This window comes from Streptopelia decaocto (genome assembly GCF_964273445.1).
Source record: "Streptopelia decaocto genome assembly, chromosome: 7".
Classification (NCBI taxonomy): Eukaryota; Metazoa; Chordata; class Aves; order Columbiformes; family Columbidae; genus Streptopelia; species Streptopelia decaocto.
Window position 1 is genome coordinate 18,635,684 of NC_138661.1, and position 16,922 is coordinate 18,652,605.

The following is a 16,922-nucleotide window of genomic DNA, read 5'->3' on the forward strand; positions in this document are numbered from 1 at the left end:
GCTCTTGAAATTCCCTGGTTTTCTGTTCTTCCTCCTTCTCTTCTAAAGAATAATGGACTCTGCCACACTGTGGTCACTGAAGTTGCTTTCTGAACTTCCAGTGAAACTAGGATAGGGTCAAATCCAGAAAGATTTCCTCTTAAGTTGCTTGTATTTTTCAAAAACTTGCTGAAGAACTTGTGCCCATCTCCCAGCGCATAAGCCACTAAATATTACAGATAAATCCCCTGTTATGATCAAGTCATGCCCTGGAGAATCTTGCCAGTTCCTGACAAAAAAAAATGTTCCCAATCTTCTTGAGAGAGTGTCACTGATAAATTTGTTTCCTCTACAGACTGATTTTTTTCCTCTACAGAGTGATTTTAACTACTTACTGATCTTGTTTAAGAGAGAGAAAACCTGTAGCAGAGAAGTTAGTCAGTGTTGCCAACACTGGTGTGCTGTTTCAATTCTGCTCCTGCCTGGGTGCGGGATTTATCTCACCTAAATTTCAACACCAATAGTATAAATATCTACTTTGCACTTGGTACCTCAGCTGTTTTTTTTTTGCTGTGTGGTTTTGTTCATTTGTTTTTTCCAGTCAGGGAGGAGGAACAGACACATTAGGACATACTAATTGATGTGACCTATTTTAGGTATCTTCCATAAAACTGTATGACTTGAAGATCACTTGAAGACTCTGGCACTAACAGAAGTAATAAAATCGACAAAGGAGATCTGACCTGGCCTTTTCTCTAACCTTGTGGGTTATAACCACCTGGTTTAACCTGCGTTTCAACCCCTGTCCAAGAGGGAGCCTGCCAGGCTATCACTCCTGTAACTTTTTAGATCTTGCTTCTAAAAGGCTTTCCAGGTTGATTTAATTTCATACTTCCTTTCTATTACATGGTTTGCTTTGTTTGAAGATTTCTACTTCATTCTGCAGATAGCAGAGACTGGTGGCCATTCTGTCATTATAACCCCCATTCTCCTTTTCGCATTTTTTCCTACATCTTTGCTTTATACAGATCTGTCCTATATTACAGGAAACTTTCAGTTGAAGTTTTCATGGACCGTTCACTTGAGCAGGGAAATCTTTCTAAGGTGGGGAATGCTCTAGTTTTATTAACAGATGCAGTCCTCAGCTGGTACAAATTAAAAGTTAAGTGAGTTGACAACTACTTGGTGGTCCTGTAAGGCACATAAATGGCATCAGTTTGCCTGCAACTTCCCTAGAGCATCAACCCAAGCACCCCTTATTGGCAGACACAGAACCAAAGGGGGAAATGGGGATGGAGAGAGAGAGATGAAGGACGGGAATGGAAAGTGAAGAGGCTTTTTCTCTAAAGATGCCTTTCCTGAAGCAGCCTCCCAAGCCCAGGTGACGGGAATCAGTCCCATCCTCACTCTCAGGGCACACACGTCTTTTAGGTGCTCAGGGCTATCAATGCAGGAGTATTACAGTGCTTTATAAAACACAATCTATAATAAAAGACCTTTTAATACACACTAGACAAAAGTTTCTTCTCAAAGTATCAAAATGAGAGAGGAAACATTCTTCCCCATTTTTTTTTTTTAACTCAGTCAGCTCTCTACACGTCAAATAAACCTCCTTGCTCTTCATTGCTTCTAATTTCATCGTTTCTGGTTGCTGTTTCCTCTTGTTGGCATGGGATAAGCCTTGTTGTTCCTCTTTCTTTTCTAGTTCCACTTTTAAGACATCTATTGAGCAAGATATTTTTTATCTTGCACTCCTCTTAATGCAAATGCTACATTATTTGGAAAAAAAAAATAAACCTAGTTCTGTTCTATTTACACAATGAAAGCCAGCAGGATTGTTTCAATACCTTCTGAAAAAAACAGCCTCCAAAGCAACTGGTGTAACTTTTTTTTTAATTTTGTTTCTTGTATATCTGTGAAATATTTCAAAGCAAAATCTTCCCTTCTAAATTTCGTCTCCTTGCACAATGTTATTTACTCAGCCAGATGCACTTTTCACTTTTAAATTATCACCATACAGTTGTTGATACATTAATTACTGCAATGACATTTTTATGAAGCTGTTTCTTGTATACTATTTCTACTCATTAGAATTCCTAGTTTTTCACACTAAAACAATGAGATCTTTGAATATTTTGTCATCATGGAAACTAATTATCATTTTTAAAGTATGACAAAAGGAAAACAACAGGAGACACGGCATTCAGTAACCTTTATTCCACACTTTCCGGCTACACGGGGAATAGGCTCAGCAAGTCAGACACTGCAGGATGTGGTAGATTCAAAGGGAAAGAGAGAGTGGGTGTCACACTAACTCAAACAGTCATGAACTGCATTGATACTTGGGGTTTTCCTATCCTTCTGGCCACGGTACAATAGAAGAAAGCAGAGAAGCCATCAATATGTTACCTTCAACAGAGCATGTTGGATCTACGTGTTTTATTTCTAGTTATCTGAAGGAGAATCTGAACGGCCTGGTGCAATTTTTGCACTTCTGTTGATGAGTACAGCAAGATGACAAAAAGTACTTTATATCCAGGAAAGGACTCAGAGGCTTTGTGGCTCCAGGAGAGCAATCCTGTCCTTGCATGCTCTGGTTCTGCACGTCATACCAGGGAGGAGGTGGGCACCTCAGAAGGATTTCCGAAACAGCCCCCATTCTGAACAAGGAGGTCCTCATAGGAATGTCTCCATCACTGAGAGCAGCCTTGGTGAACAGCATCTTGGAATCAGTAAAGGATCCATAAAACTGAAATTATGTACACATCACCTTCTAATAAATGTAGCCTTCATCAAGAACAGCCAGAATGTGAGAGTTGTGGTCAAAGCAGGGAACCGAAACCCGAACTCCCTTTCTTGTGGCAGAACTTTAATTACTATGCTTTTATTCAACAACTGCATGCCAGTTTTTTTAAGGAAAAGATGGATCTCTCCAAAAGAAAATGTATAGAGGTTTGCATTCAGAACGGGATTCAGGGTCTGACGGTGTCTTCTGAAGTTCACGGTGAGGCAACTGACATACAGGGACAAGAACAACAATATGCTTTATGGCCATAAAAATGAGCTTAGCCTCTCTGAGTCAAAAATTAGTTTTTTTCTCCCCGTTGGGCTGGATAAAGTGAAGCGGAGAGATGACACTCATACTTTATTAATGAATGAGGGGCACAGCTAGGAGCATAACTAAAAGCACAGACTTGTATTGTTTTGCTCTAAAGGGTAGGACACACTTGCCCCATATGCACAACTTTCTTGAAGTGTCAGCTCACCAAGAGAAAAGAGACGACCAGAATCTATGTTTAGAAAAATCCAGAAAATGAATAAATCTATGAAAAAGAAAACGCTAGCTCCTGTGAACTTATCTCATTATGCCACCTGGGATTACAGAGCCCTGGTCATAGCTCAGTGGCTAAAGAGGGTCATTTTGAATTATTAGAGATTTTTGCAGCATAAGCAATATTTAAAGAAGAAAAATGTTAGCTAGGAGAACAACGCACCTTGTGCTGCACAAGTTCCAGTATTTCAGGCATGGTATGGTTAGGTAATGGCACATCCTTTTTTGAAACCAGGAATAAGCTTGTCCCTTGGGCCCGGGCGGAGCATTCGGTGCAGTTGTCATCCCGCGTCCACTCCGCACATGGCAAAGACAGGGTGATCTGAAGGCTGCAAGCAGTACCCCAGCTCTCTGGTTTGAATGAGCTTGGCAATTTGCTGGGTATTATCCCACAAACACACTTGTTTTTTGCGCAGCCTCAGTAGCAGGTACTGCATTTACACAAGTGAAAATGAGGAAAGCAGCACTTTCTCTGGCATTGATCTGCGCTCCCTCCTTCGCTCCACAGCCGACTGCTGTTAACATGGACAGTGCGGCTGTCTCACCCCGTGCAGATTTCCTTGTTAATAAACGATGCTCCCGTCAGCAACCCTCCCCAGGCTGCTTAAATAAGTTGCTGTGACTCCTTCTACCCCTTCTGGACATCACGTTGCTCATCACTCTCTCCTGTAAAAAACTCACCCTTCACTCAAGGAAATTTCACCTCTTGGGCCTCAGGTCAGTGTTGGTGGACAAATCTCTTTCTCACCATGCAGAAAGTCTTTACACCTCCAGCCCACAATGCTGCAGCTGCTTGCAGAAAGGAATGATGCAAATTTTGACAATTTCTCCAGAAAATGTACCTCATTTTGTGAAGATGATATAATTTCCTCCTTTGCCTCACTGCTTATAAACAGTTTGCACAGAAAAGACAAGAGGCAATGGGCACAAACTGAAATACAGGAAATTCCATTTGAACAGGAGAAAAAAAACCCTCTTTTACTGTGAGGGTGGTGAAACACTGGCACAGGTTGACCTGACAGTTTATGGAGTCTCCATCCATGGAGATACCCAAACCCCAACAGGACGCAGCCCTGAGCAGCCGGCTGTACCTGACCCTGCTTGGAGTGCGGGCGCTGGACCAGACGATCTCCAGAGATCTCCTCCAGCCTCCAGCAGCCTGTGAAAAGGGCAGCCAGCTCATGGGACAGTTTTAGGAGCTGCTTCAGGCTATGTTTTTACAACAAGATTCATTTTTTTTCCATTTACAGTTAAAACAAGCAGGGTTTAATCAACATCATAATAGGGGCTGTGATGGGCATAGGCTTTTTTAAAGAAGGGAAAAGGAAACAAAGTCCTTCAATTTTCTTAAGTTATTCAAAGTAAAAAGGCCGTAAATGAGATAAGACTGTCTTAATCCATTGATGCAACTGAGTTATTTTCGAGTGGTTTCAAGGAGCTGAGAAGGTTCTAGATGCTACAAATATCCCAGTATGTTAACCCTTTGTGTTGCTCAAAGGTAGTAGTATCCACCTATTTCCAGTGGAACTGAGGATGCTCAGGTGTCTGTCATGAAAGACAAGCAGTGATCCAGTGCATAGATCTTCAAACACCTGGACAGCATCTCCCTACCTTCTGGAGGCACTGCTGCCCCCAGGTACCACAGAGGTCCACAGAGGTACCACAGAGGTCCAGTAGTCAAATGCCTGCTGATAATAGCCACCTTACAGTCCAATGCTGCTGAACACCCAAAGCGTACCAAATGCTGCATAAACCACATATACATGCACCGAAGAACAAATTGGGAGGCAGGTCTTGTTTTACTTTCTGGTCTGAGGAATATTTGGTTAGTCTATGCAAAGTGGAAGAGTTTCAACAGAAAACACTGACAGTCCCGGCTTAAAAATTATTCCCCAGACGGGTGGTCAGGATACTCTGCTGCAATGCAGGGATGTGGCTTCAAGTCCTTGCTGAGAAATAAGTTCCTTTGTTCACTCACATCCTGAGACAGTACTACTACCACCTGATTTCTAGGCAAAAGGGACACTACATTAAGTGACAAAGGGCTGACTGGAAACCAAACGGGGCTTACGGAGAAGCCCATGTGGGCTCCTCCCTGCGGTTTGGAGTTCAGCACCTGCCTTTGTGGGATGAAGAGGCTTTGACCCCATCTTCTTCCTTGGCATCACCTGCTGAGTAGCCTAAGTAGTCTCCTAGTTGGGCAGGTATTTGTGGTTGCCTTCTCATATTTCTAATGTTTCCAGTATAAGTAACCTTAGTGCTGCATCACACTAAGCTAAAGACACATCAAAATAAGGTGTTACCGACTGAGCACTGATAGGAATAAACCCTTTTATGGAACAAATTCTAAATTACTAAACTGAGAAAAGACAAATTATTTATTTTTACTAGCTCAGTTCTGTTTAGCTTTATATTTTCTTGACAAATTAAAATAGCCTGGTTATATTTAGTTTTGACCTCTTTCCTTGATGCACTGATATAATGCTTTCATATCTATGTGACAAACATTTTATGTGAATCTTAATTTAAAATACAGTATTATTCCCTTAGATACTGCAAAACTCTCTTCTTTCCTCTGAAAGACAAAAATACATTATAGTATTGCTTTGTAGTTAAAGTACAGGAAGCAGATGATGCTACAGGTAATGTTTCAGTGACACTTTACCAGGATATTAAAGTGGTTAGGTTGACCTTATTTACTGCAGAAGAAATAAATTTACTTTGGTTGAGCACCAAATTAATTTCCACTATGCAAAAGAGAAAAAAAAAAAGTTTACGGAAGAAATAAAAGATAACTGCTTTTACAACAATTTACCTGCTAAATCATATAGTACTGAATGTAAGTTAGCTGATATTAGGAATATGCCATAAAAGCACCTATTCCTTAAAAAGTGCTTTTAACTGAAGGCACCAAATTTTATTCAGCTGTAGAAATTTCTATAGACACCAGAAGTATAGACTGGAAAACACATAAAATAATAATCCTTCCACTTTCCTTGGAACTAGCAAGGTCGCAGTTGGAATAATATTAATATATTCATTTTGAGGCACTGTACTGGGGCATGAAAGAAGATGTGGACCATCTGCAAAGGGCTGAGAAGAGTGCAAAAATATCGATTTGTGTAAAACAAAATCTGTTGTTAGGACCCCAATAAAGCAGATGAAAGTAAGTGTACGGTTGCAGAGTCTGCGGGAGAACGCTCCTGTGTGGCACAGCTGAGGGGATCTGACTGAAGCACAAGAGTCTTGTGAACGTCTGGAGAGTCCGGCCCGCAGCACAAGCCAAGATAAAGCCCTGAAATGCACAATGAGTCTCACAAAGCAGCAGTGCTGCTGAGAAGATTAAGAAAAAAAGGGATGCTATTGATATGATTGAAAGAGTGCAATGCCACTGATGGGATTAATGGACAATGCAACTAATAAAACACGCTGAGAGAGTGACACCATGGATAAGACTGAGGAAGAGCAATACCACGTCAAAAGAAGGGACAGGATGTAAATTGCCAAAGTCTACAGACCATACACAAGCCAAAGGAAAAAGGGTTCTTGGCGTTTTCTGCAGAAACATTGATGGAGGTCTAAATTGTGGGCAACAGAAATCACCAAGCCAGAGAAATGGCCAGAAAGTGTGAGTCGATAAGTGGATGCTTGTGTTTGCAAGAAGTTAGTTAATAAGACCACAAATACCATTCTTAATAACCTCATTTATATAAGATAAATATTTATGTTTAGAACTGCTGGCATCAGTTAATACATGTGAGGAGTAACTCTATCACTGCAAAGGGAGGTGACAACATTGTGGCTTCTTGAATTGAGAGAAGACCTAAGGGACACATGACAACAGTCTTTGTGTACCTAAAAGGCTATTCTTGGGGTATGAAGGATGGTAGGACAAGAATAATGCGAGTCACTGAACTGCAGTAAGGTGGACATCAGGAAAACCTTTTTTTTTCTTATGAGGATAATAATACACAAGGCTGGATTCCTTGTGGAAGTTGTGGGATCTCCAACAGTGCAGGTTCAGAATGGCAGCTTGGACAATCATCTATCAGGAAAAAAAAAAAAAAAAAAAGAAAAGTTGCATATAATTGATCTCTAGGAACAGAGGTGGACCAGGTGGACTTCAGAGATCTGGTCCCAGCTCTTTTTACTATGACTTTATGGCTGTAGCAAAGATTAGCATCAACACTGTATTTCGATCGTACAAGAACACCTTAATGAAGTTTGCAAAAATGGGTTTATAAATTAAATTACCAGTTCAGCAGAACATTTAGGCATAGTTCTTGGGTCTTACAGACTTAAGGTCTAAAGACGCAAAACATCCAGATCTTGATGCCCCGAGGAAATATAAAACCAGCCCGATTACATCTTTCACAACAAAATTAACTCCAAATCTAAGAAAATCAGTATTGGGGAGAGGCTGAGCAGAACCACTGGAAAGCGTCAGGTATTCTACAAACTGCAGGACAGCACAAACTCTCACACATCCCACACAAAGCATGGCTTCCTCTTCAGAGAATGAGTATTAATGGAGATTTCCTGAAGAATTGCTGTTGTTAATTAAACAATCATACCTGAGTGTGCGTTTCACACGTGGAGACTGATGAGAATTGGAAATGCCATTACCAAGATTTAGTGATCCTATTTGTCACAGCGGTAAATGCACACAAGATTGCCTGTCTCTAACTGAAGCTCCGTTTCTCCGGGGCTTTTAGCTGTTCACAACCGCCTGAACGAAAACATTCTGGTGACATCCATGGGCTCCCTCAGGTGCAGAAGCCTGTTCTTGGTGCTGTCCTTTTTCATCTTAATGTACTCTTTGTCAGCCCCCCTGGAATTTCTATTCAACATCACCTTCCCCCGAAGGCTCCTCCAGCCTGAAGAAACTTGAGTTTGTTCGCAAAGTAAGCGGTGCCCACCGACTTGTTGATTCTGCCTCATAAAGCCAGAAGAGCAAAAAGCCAAGTGGTTTGAAATGCAGCCTTTCCAAGTTGTACACTCTGCAGCTGGACACTACACAAGGTATTTTATGGTTCTTGTTAAGACCAGACTCGATCCTCAGAAAGGTCCCTTCTGAGCTTACAGCCTATGAAACCACCTACCTCCTGATCTAAGATTTCCCAGAATTTAAAGACATACAGCGTTTGTTAAAAAGCTTTGGGCTTTGCGTGCAGCTGCCCTCCCACAAAGTCTGCCACCGCATGCCGGGGCCGGGTTCCTCCGCGCAGGCGGGCGAAACTCCCGGGGAAAAGTCTGGCGGCCGCGGGGGAGCCCGCCCGGAGCAGCGTGCCGGGGAGCGGCAGCCAGCGGGGCCGCGGCTTCCGAGCGCACCTGGGCGCTCAGCGGGAGAGCGCTCTCCGGCAGCGCGTGCTGCCCGCGGCCGCGCCTCTTCCATAGGAGAGGGGGAAAAAAGGAGCAACGAGGAGACAGCAGCATGCCCGGCACCAGCACGAAGCCCGCTGCGAAGCACAAGGGAGCTGGGGAGGAGAGGGGGCTGCGCATCCCCGGCCGCCCTCGCCTTGCCGCCCCGGACCCCGCCCGTCCCTCCGCGGCCGCCGGCGGGTCCCGCCGCTCACCGATAGTGGAAACGACGGTGCCCACGAAGTAGAACGCGCCGGTGAAATCCCATCGGGGCCGGATGTCGTCGACGCGGATGCCGGCCACGCTGGCCTCCTCGTACTCGCGGAGGAAGTGTCGGAGCTCGGCGCGGCTGAGGTTGTGGCGCCGGGTGAAGTTCTCCAGCCGCTCCTCCCAGCGCTCCTTGGCCTCCCGCTCCGTGGGCAGCTCGATGGCCGAGAAGACGGCGGCGCCGCACAGCATGTACAGCACGATCAGCACCGCCAGCAGGAGGAACCGCGCGTTGTCCGCGTTCAGGCGACCCGCGCTGGAGCAGCAGCCGCCACGACACGCCATCCTCCGCCCCGCGGGACCGGGCTGCCGCGCCGCCACGCTACGTCGGGGCCCTCCCGCCGCCGGGCATCACGGCGCCACCCGCCAGGCGTGCGCGGGGCCGCGGCCGCAGAGCTCAGGGAGCCGCGGAGCCCGGCGGCAGCGAGCGGCGCTCCCGGGAGCCGGCCGGCACCTCCGCCCCGGGGACAGGGCGCTGCCCCGCCGCGCCCGGCACGGCCCCGCGGCGGACGGGCTTCGGGCTGCGGCGCATCCTGCGGGCGAGGGAACCGCTCGTCCCGTCCCGCAGAGCCCCTCAGCCCCGCTGCGCCCCGCGCCGGGCCCCCGTCTCCACCAGTTTCATATCCCCTTCTTTCCCCCGCCCCGAGCACGTCGGAGCGGGGCGCAGGGACAGGCACCGCCAGGCGCCTCCTGCCTGCCGGGGGGGCGAGGCGGGACCGGCGGCAGCTCTCCCCGCCGCCCTCCCCCGGCGCCGCGGGGCTCCTCTGATCCGGTCCGCGGGGGACGGCTGCCCCTGACCCCGGGCCGCCCGCGCCATGGCCACCGGGAAGCCACGGGCCGCGCCGTGCCCCTGAGGGAAGGTCCCCTCAGCAGAGGTGCAGCCGCCTCTCGAGGCTAGGCGGCCGCCCCCGGGGGGCTCCCCGGTGCCCCGGACAGGGCGGGCAGGCACCTGCCAGGCCGAGCCGCCGGCGGACGGCTGCCCGCGGCCTCCACCCCTCAGAAGCTGGCGGGGAGCTGTCCCCCCAGAGCCCGCGGCCTTCCCGCCCGCTGGGGCCGCCGTCCGGCCCGGGCCGCGGGGCTGAGCAGCGCTGTGCCGCCCGGGGAGCGCGGGCGCTGACAGACACCCGGAGTCACAATCTACAGCTGATTAAATCCCCTCGCTACCAAAGCGAGAAAAATTACTCCCTTTTGCCAAAAGAGGGCACCTCGTTCTCTGCAGGTCTGGTGGCTGATTGCCTTCTCGACAGGTTGTTACATCTCCATCCTCCCAACACTGGGGAGTCGAAGGGAAATTGTGTGTGGAAGACACTGGCAGCTCTCCCACTGCAGTGTGGTTTAAAATGCGTTATTTTCAAGGTCAAGGAGCTCTCGATCCAAACCCTCTGGAAAAATCATTCTTACTATAAAAAGAAAAAGCTAAACTCAGCAATTTATGGCAATTGCTACACTGCTGAATTCTAGTTTAAAATTATTTGGGGCTAGAATTCAACTCTGAAAATGTATTAGTGTATAAGCATTCTCTCCAGTGAAAGTTAACCTACATGTGTTTTGCTTTAGAAAGCAAGGTAATCAGGTATTACTACGACATTTACTGGTTTGGAGTTTTGTTTGCTTGATTGTCTTTTCCTCTTTTTGTTTTGGTTTGTTGTGTTTGGCTTGGTTGGGTTTTTTCCCCCATTTTCTGTTGATTATGTTGCAGTTAAAATGCAATGGAAATAATGGTGAGGCCTTGGTAATTACGAATCTCCCTTGACGGTAGATAATCGTGTACTTAGTGTAAGAGCCATTGATGGTCTCACCACTTGAGGTGTATTTGCATCGTGGGTATTGATCGGACTCCTGGGGGTGGACTGTGGGCAATTCTGTGCCTGTGTTCAAGACAGGACCACCAGCCATGTGGCAATGAATCTGCATGGCACAGAGAGAAGCCAAGTTCATTTCTCACATTGCAGAGTAAACCAACAGCTGAGGATGAATGGGACTCTTGTTTCCTCTCTGTTTTTTCCTATTTGTTGTTATTTATAGGTGATACATAATGCATCATGTTGCAGGATTTTATTCCCTCTTCATTAGTCTTCAGCATAGACTGACATATGGCAATTAAAATTAGCAGCAATGCTGGAAGACATTAAACAACCAAAAAAAGAGGAAGACAAGATGCCAGTCAAACTAACCAGACTCTGTGCCAAGTGATAAAGGTAACCACATGCTTCCATAAAAATTGCTGGTGTATATTTAAAATTATTGATAGTCTGTGCTAGAGGAAAACCCACGTATATTTCCCTGCTTTGCCAGCCAGAAAGAAGATGGGTGTAAATCAGTGCTGTCCTGGGCAGCAGAGGCAGCAGCCCTGGCAGAGCACCCGTGGCCCGCATGAAAGTCTCTGTTCATCGCAGTTGCCCTTGAGTGGCTTGGATTAGCACAGTGGGAGCCTTTCACTGCTTGCAACCATGATGTCAATGCGATTGCCCAAAGGAACGGGAAGAACAATCAAATTACCCAAAGAATTATCCGAGGATTTTGAGTTCCTCCTATTATTTACGTATTACTTCATTAGTGAGGAATAGTTATTTTTGTGTTGGTTGTGGGTGTAGAGGGAGCATTACATTAATGCAGCTAAGAACATCTGGCATGGTTTTGAAAGAAAATTATGTATACTACTGTCACTGGGCAAGTTCTCTTAATTGGTCCAATCTGATCTTCACCAAACTAAAACACTATAAGGACGTATAGTGATGCAGTCTCTTGAGAAAGTGGCTTTTTAAGGACATGCTCCCTATTAAGGGATAGAGCAAGTGTGAGTTGATATTGACCTGAATCCTAAGTAGAAAATGAGAAGGTGGCTGACAAATATCACAGGTGTGGCACTTTTTATTGTTTTCAGCTCCTTTTCTTCCCTTACTTCCCCTGCTTTAATAAAGGTATTTATTCTAAAGAATACTTAATTGTAAAGAAAGGGTTACTATTCTCATTGCTCTTGGGTAGGTAGCTGAGAAAACTTGAGCGTGTTAAGAGCACAAACAGCGTAATGATGCAGTCACCCATTCAGGGCATTCAAGCAAGGCTGAATAAAGAGATGCAATGTGTTCACTGGCATAAGGAAAGAAATATCTTTCTGTTTCAGGTTAAACATATTGCTGACATTTAAGTTAACTTCAAATTGAAATTAACATCTTGTGAGCCTGAACACCAAATGTGTCGCCATTAACCTCAGTACAGTGACCTGCTATGTTCACCCAGCCCCTCAGCACCACAAGCACACAGCTGCCTTCTGTTTCTGTGTGCAGGTATTCAGTGACAAAAAAAATGATGCTGGTGAGGTTTAGCACGAGTGCAAATAATAGAAAAAAATCAATGTCTTTACTAGTTCCGAATGATAACCCTGTAATTAAGAAAGCTACAGTCACTGAGTACCCTAGTAACAATTAATAACAAATATCCAACTATTATTAATGCATCAGCAAATTACTTGGACAACTCATGCTGAGATTTACTCTATCTCATTGCACTTTTTAATTAAACATCTCCTTTGGAAGCGATAAGCTGGTACACTTAACTAAAATGCACTGCTTATCTCTGGAGAAGCTATGGGAGAGCTGCAATTTACTCTAGAGTGAATTTTGTATTTAATGAAACATCTTGCTAGAGGAGCAAAGAAACCAGCCTTCTATTACCTTTGACCTGAACAAAACCCCTGGAACTTAATAACCTTGTTGTTAACAAACTAATAAAAAAAAAAAAAAAAATCCCAAACTTCATGAACATGTGACACTTGGGGCATGGAGGGTAGGCTAAACTCTTCAACACGCCTGTTGCTTTGCTAGGAGCTTCAAAGAGATTGTATCTCCAGGGAAGTCCTACTGAAAGTGAAGTAAGGAATGTTGCTTCTTGCCTTTACCTGGTGTACTCATCCCTCACAAAGCAGGAGATGTTTAGCAGCTGAGATGGCTGAACGGGACTGTATAAAAGAGCTTTTTAGGAATGAGAAATGTGAAACCTTTTCCCATCTCTTTCACATCACTTACATCACAGTATCACAGTATCACAGTATGTTTGGGATTGGAAGGGACCTCAAAAGATCATCCAGTCCAATCCCCCTGCTGGAGCAGGAACACCTAGGTGAGGTCGCACAGGAACATGTCCAGGCGGGTTTTGAATGTCTCCTGAGAAGGAGACTCCACAACCTCCCTGGGCAGCCTGTTCCAGTGCTCTGTCACCCTCACTGAGAAGAAGTTTTTTCTCAAATTTAAGTGGAACCTCTTGTGTTCCAGCTTGATCCCATTACCCCTTGTCCTATCATTGTTTGCCACCGAGAAGAGCCTGGCTCCATCCTCGTGGCACTCACTCTTTATATATTTATAAACATTAATAAGGTCACCCCTCAGTCTCCTCTTCTCCAAACTAAAGAGCCCCAGCTCCCTCAGCCTTTCTTCATAAGGGAGGTGCTCCACTCCCTTCATCATCTTTGTTGCCCTACGCTGGACCCTCTCCAGCAGTTCCCTGTGCTTCTGGAACTGAGGGGCCCAGAAACATCAGTTATTTCAATCTTCTTGGGGAAGATAATATTTCATTTATACTTAGAGAATACCCTAGAGGGATATTTTTATTTGAAGATATTTGGAAATTATTTTTAGAGTTTGGAAAGTGAGGCAGAAATAGACAGGCTTGTCCCTACAAGGGACTTTTTTTTTAACTTCCATTATTTCAACAGGTAAGAAAAACAGTCAGGTCAACAGCTTAGTTTTCCAAACTGCATAACAAACCACCATAATTTGCTAATGCTTATTTACATTGGTACGAGAACTGTGTACTGTAGGGATTTGCATGTTAAGGGAGAAAACGAGACACACAAATCAACCTGTGCAAAGTCAGAACGGAGTCAGAAAAGGAGTTAGTAAAGGAATCCAGGAGGCCCCTCGCATTCCTCCATTCTAAGCAATGGAAAATACTTGTAACTAAAGGATGAACTTTTTACTCTGATTAATACAATGAGGTCGCAATACCTTGAAAGTACTGCAGCAACATTTACAGAGTAGTAACTGGAAATTATTTTGAGATAAGATTTTGATAAACGGAGAAGTGGAAAAGCTAGTATATTACAAAAAGAGCCAAGGATATAGAGACTGTAGATTAACACAAGCACTTATTTCTCCAAACTCACACAGCTCATTTCAGCCTCCAATACTTCTCGCTCTGTTTCTTTCTCTTGCCCCTCAGGATGCCAACTGCAGTTGCTCAGATTAAGAGAGGCTCAGGAGGGAGAGGGAATGATGTGACTACTGTCAGTGTTCAGCTAAAATTCTGACATCCTGGGTCACAGGGATTAGTTCCACAGCTGTAAAATGTCAGCAACTTTATTGATTTCAGTAGAAATATCTGTGGGATTAGGTAGCATCTGGCATTATTAAAAACATTACATCTCCATTCTAGCTTTTTAAATACACACGTGGCGTATCCAAAGTATGTCATACTGAATATCTACATATTGCATTAATTTACAGATTTCAATATTTAGTTCTTGGTATCACATCTCTATTAATTTTAATTTACTTGGAATGTTGTGTGCAGTTATTTATTACTTTGTTCATAGTTGTTTACTGGAAGACAGGCTGGAATATCAAAACAATAAAAAGCTTTAGCAGAAGAAAGTACCAGGAATTAACATATCACTACTTGCTAAAAAAAAAGCACATGGACACCACCAAACGAGACAGCTATAATACCATTGCATGTTTGCACACCTGGCATGGAACAAAACACATGGTACCTTTTACACCTTTTTACCTTCTGTGAGGCTGGATTTAATCTAGAGTGCTATGAATAGACTAGATAGATCACTGTGTCATCATCTTGAACAAACCCAAATTAGATCATTGCATTTCTATGTGATTCCAGTAAGAAAATGCACAATGTTATGCTGCTCTTGACAGAAGATTTAACCTTTTCAGGATTACAAGTAACCATTAAGTTTCCTTCCTCGTCCCAGGTAGAAGTAAACTGTTATTATCCCACTACAGCAATGCAGTCCAGTATTGAAGTGCCATTGTGAAACCAAATTTCCAGTTGTGCACCTTGATCCCTGGTAGCTCTGCGGTTGCCTTCCCTTCCTTGCTGTCACCTCTGTGGATGGTTTATGACACCAGGATGGGACCTTGTACAGCTGGGGTTAGGAGCCAGTTCAGCTTTTACAAAACATAATCAGTTCCATTAGCCATTAAAAGCAACTAGGGCTCGATCAAATGGCTTTAGCCATTCAGGCCCAGAAAAATGCATTACTTCCTTCTTTCCAACCTAATCAGCAGCGCTGCAGAAATGTTTGCACATTGTTTGCACCAGCGTGTATTGATGTGCATTGTGGTAAACTCTTACGCTGTTGTTCTAATGGAAAGCACTTAATTTTGAAGGGGCAGCAGAACAGATTCACCCTCAGCAGTAAATTTATTGAGTAAAATTTATTGAGTAAAAAAGATGATGTGCTGAATAATAATTACTTCTACAAACAATGCTATTGCCTGTTTTGTTTTTAAAATTCCAACTACCTTTTAAAAATAAAGGAGAAGCATACAAGTCTCAGGCCTAAATATCACTTTAACCAAAGATTCCAGAGTCAAATCCATTTTCATATGTCAGACACTCTGCTGTGGGTTAGGCTAACTTGTTTTCTCCTCTTTATTAAGAGTTTCCCCTACTTTTCCTCAGACAGAATTCTGAAATACACCAATCTTCTAGATAAAAATGATTACACACAGCTTAACTCCTTATCAGAATTAAGTGAAATAGGAGTGAAGAGAGGAAAATAAAAAAATAAACCAAAAAACAATTAAGAAAATGGAATTTCAAAATATTTTGCACAGAGGAATGTTGAAATTTTATTCTGACACTTAAGAATAGCTCTTAAGTTTGTCCTGGCACCCAAGAGGCTGCACATGTAGAATATTGTGATTAGAGAGCATTTTCTGGCCAAGGGTTTTATCAAGAGCCTTCGGGTCAGGGTCAGCTCCAAGATGTGCTGAAGCGCAGCTGTGCTCGGGCTGCACAGGGCTGAGTGCAAATGACTGTTGCCACCATGGATCTTTAGTTATCATTGGACGGTTTCTTCAATACAAGTTTTCCTTGCTGTTGTGGAAGAGCAGAAGTTAAAACAGAAGTACACGCATACCTGTTTCAACCAAACTCAACCTTTATTTGAACCATTAGTTCGCTTCACACCGTGTACTGTCCAGCACCCTGAGCCCCTGGCCTCTGTTCTGTCCCCACCTCTGCCACCCAGCAGCGCCTCACATCCACACTTCTGCCACGGTCCTGGTCACTTGGGGTCACAGCTCAGCGTTGGAAAGGCTTCCTAAGCCTTCCCAGCAGAACTGATCGCTTGGTTCATTTGTTCCCAGTGATTGACTTAGGAATGATCTTCTAACACTGCATTAATCTGAACTCTGGATGGCTGAAGTTACATCATATCAAGTTCCTGGAAAACAAAAAATTCCAGCTGGAATTTAAGCAGGAATGCCTTGGAGCTGGTCAAACCACCCTGTGCCAAACACAGAAATACTCACATATGTAGCATTAATAAATTGTAACAGTCTTCACAAATTTATAACTGTCTACTAATTGTTTGTCAGCTCTTTACAAGTCTTAAAGCTTTCCTCAGATGAAGACATCTTTCTACTTAGATCTTATCTAATTCTCACAGAATGAAAATAATTACAATAAGATCATACTCTCTTAAAAAAAGTAAAGTTTAACAATGTCTATGAAGTTCTCTCTCTGCTTTCAGGGAACACTGCTCCGTTTAGTTTCCCTGATCCCTGTCTTTTTGGGCCCATCAGGTTTAGAATCATGGAATACCAGGTTGGAAGGAACTACAGGGATCACCTGCTCCAACCTTTCTTGTAAAAATCACGGTCTAGACAAGATGACCCAGCACCCTGTCCAGCCGAATCATGAAAGTGTTCAGTGTTGGGGAATCCACCACTTCCTTGGGGAG

The 16,922-nt window shown here is 44.3% G+C and overlaps 1 protein-coding gene across 1 annotated transcript in view; it reads right to left on the minus strand.

The window, feature by feature from the left end:
• Positions 1 to 9,817, minus strand: part of KCNK13 (potassium two pore domain channel subfamily K member 13) — a 69,455-nt gene extending 59,638 nt beyond the window's left edge. Inside the window, exon 1 of the mRNA XM_082058273.1 lies at positions 8,887 to 9,817. Coding sequence (XP_081914399.1) covers positions 8,887 to 9,223 — 337 coding nt within the window. The 5' untranslated portion in view covers positions 9,224 to 9,817. The remainder of the gene's footprint in view (positions 1 to 8,886) is intronic.
• Between the last annotated feature and the right edge of the window lie 7,105 nt (positions 9,818 to 16,922).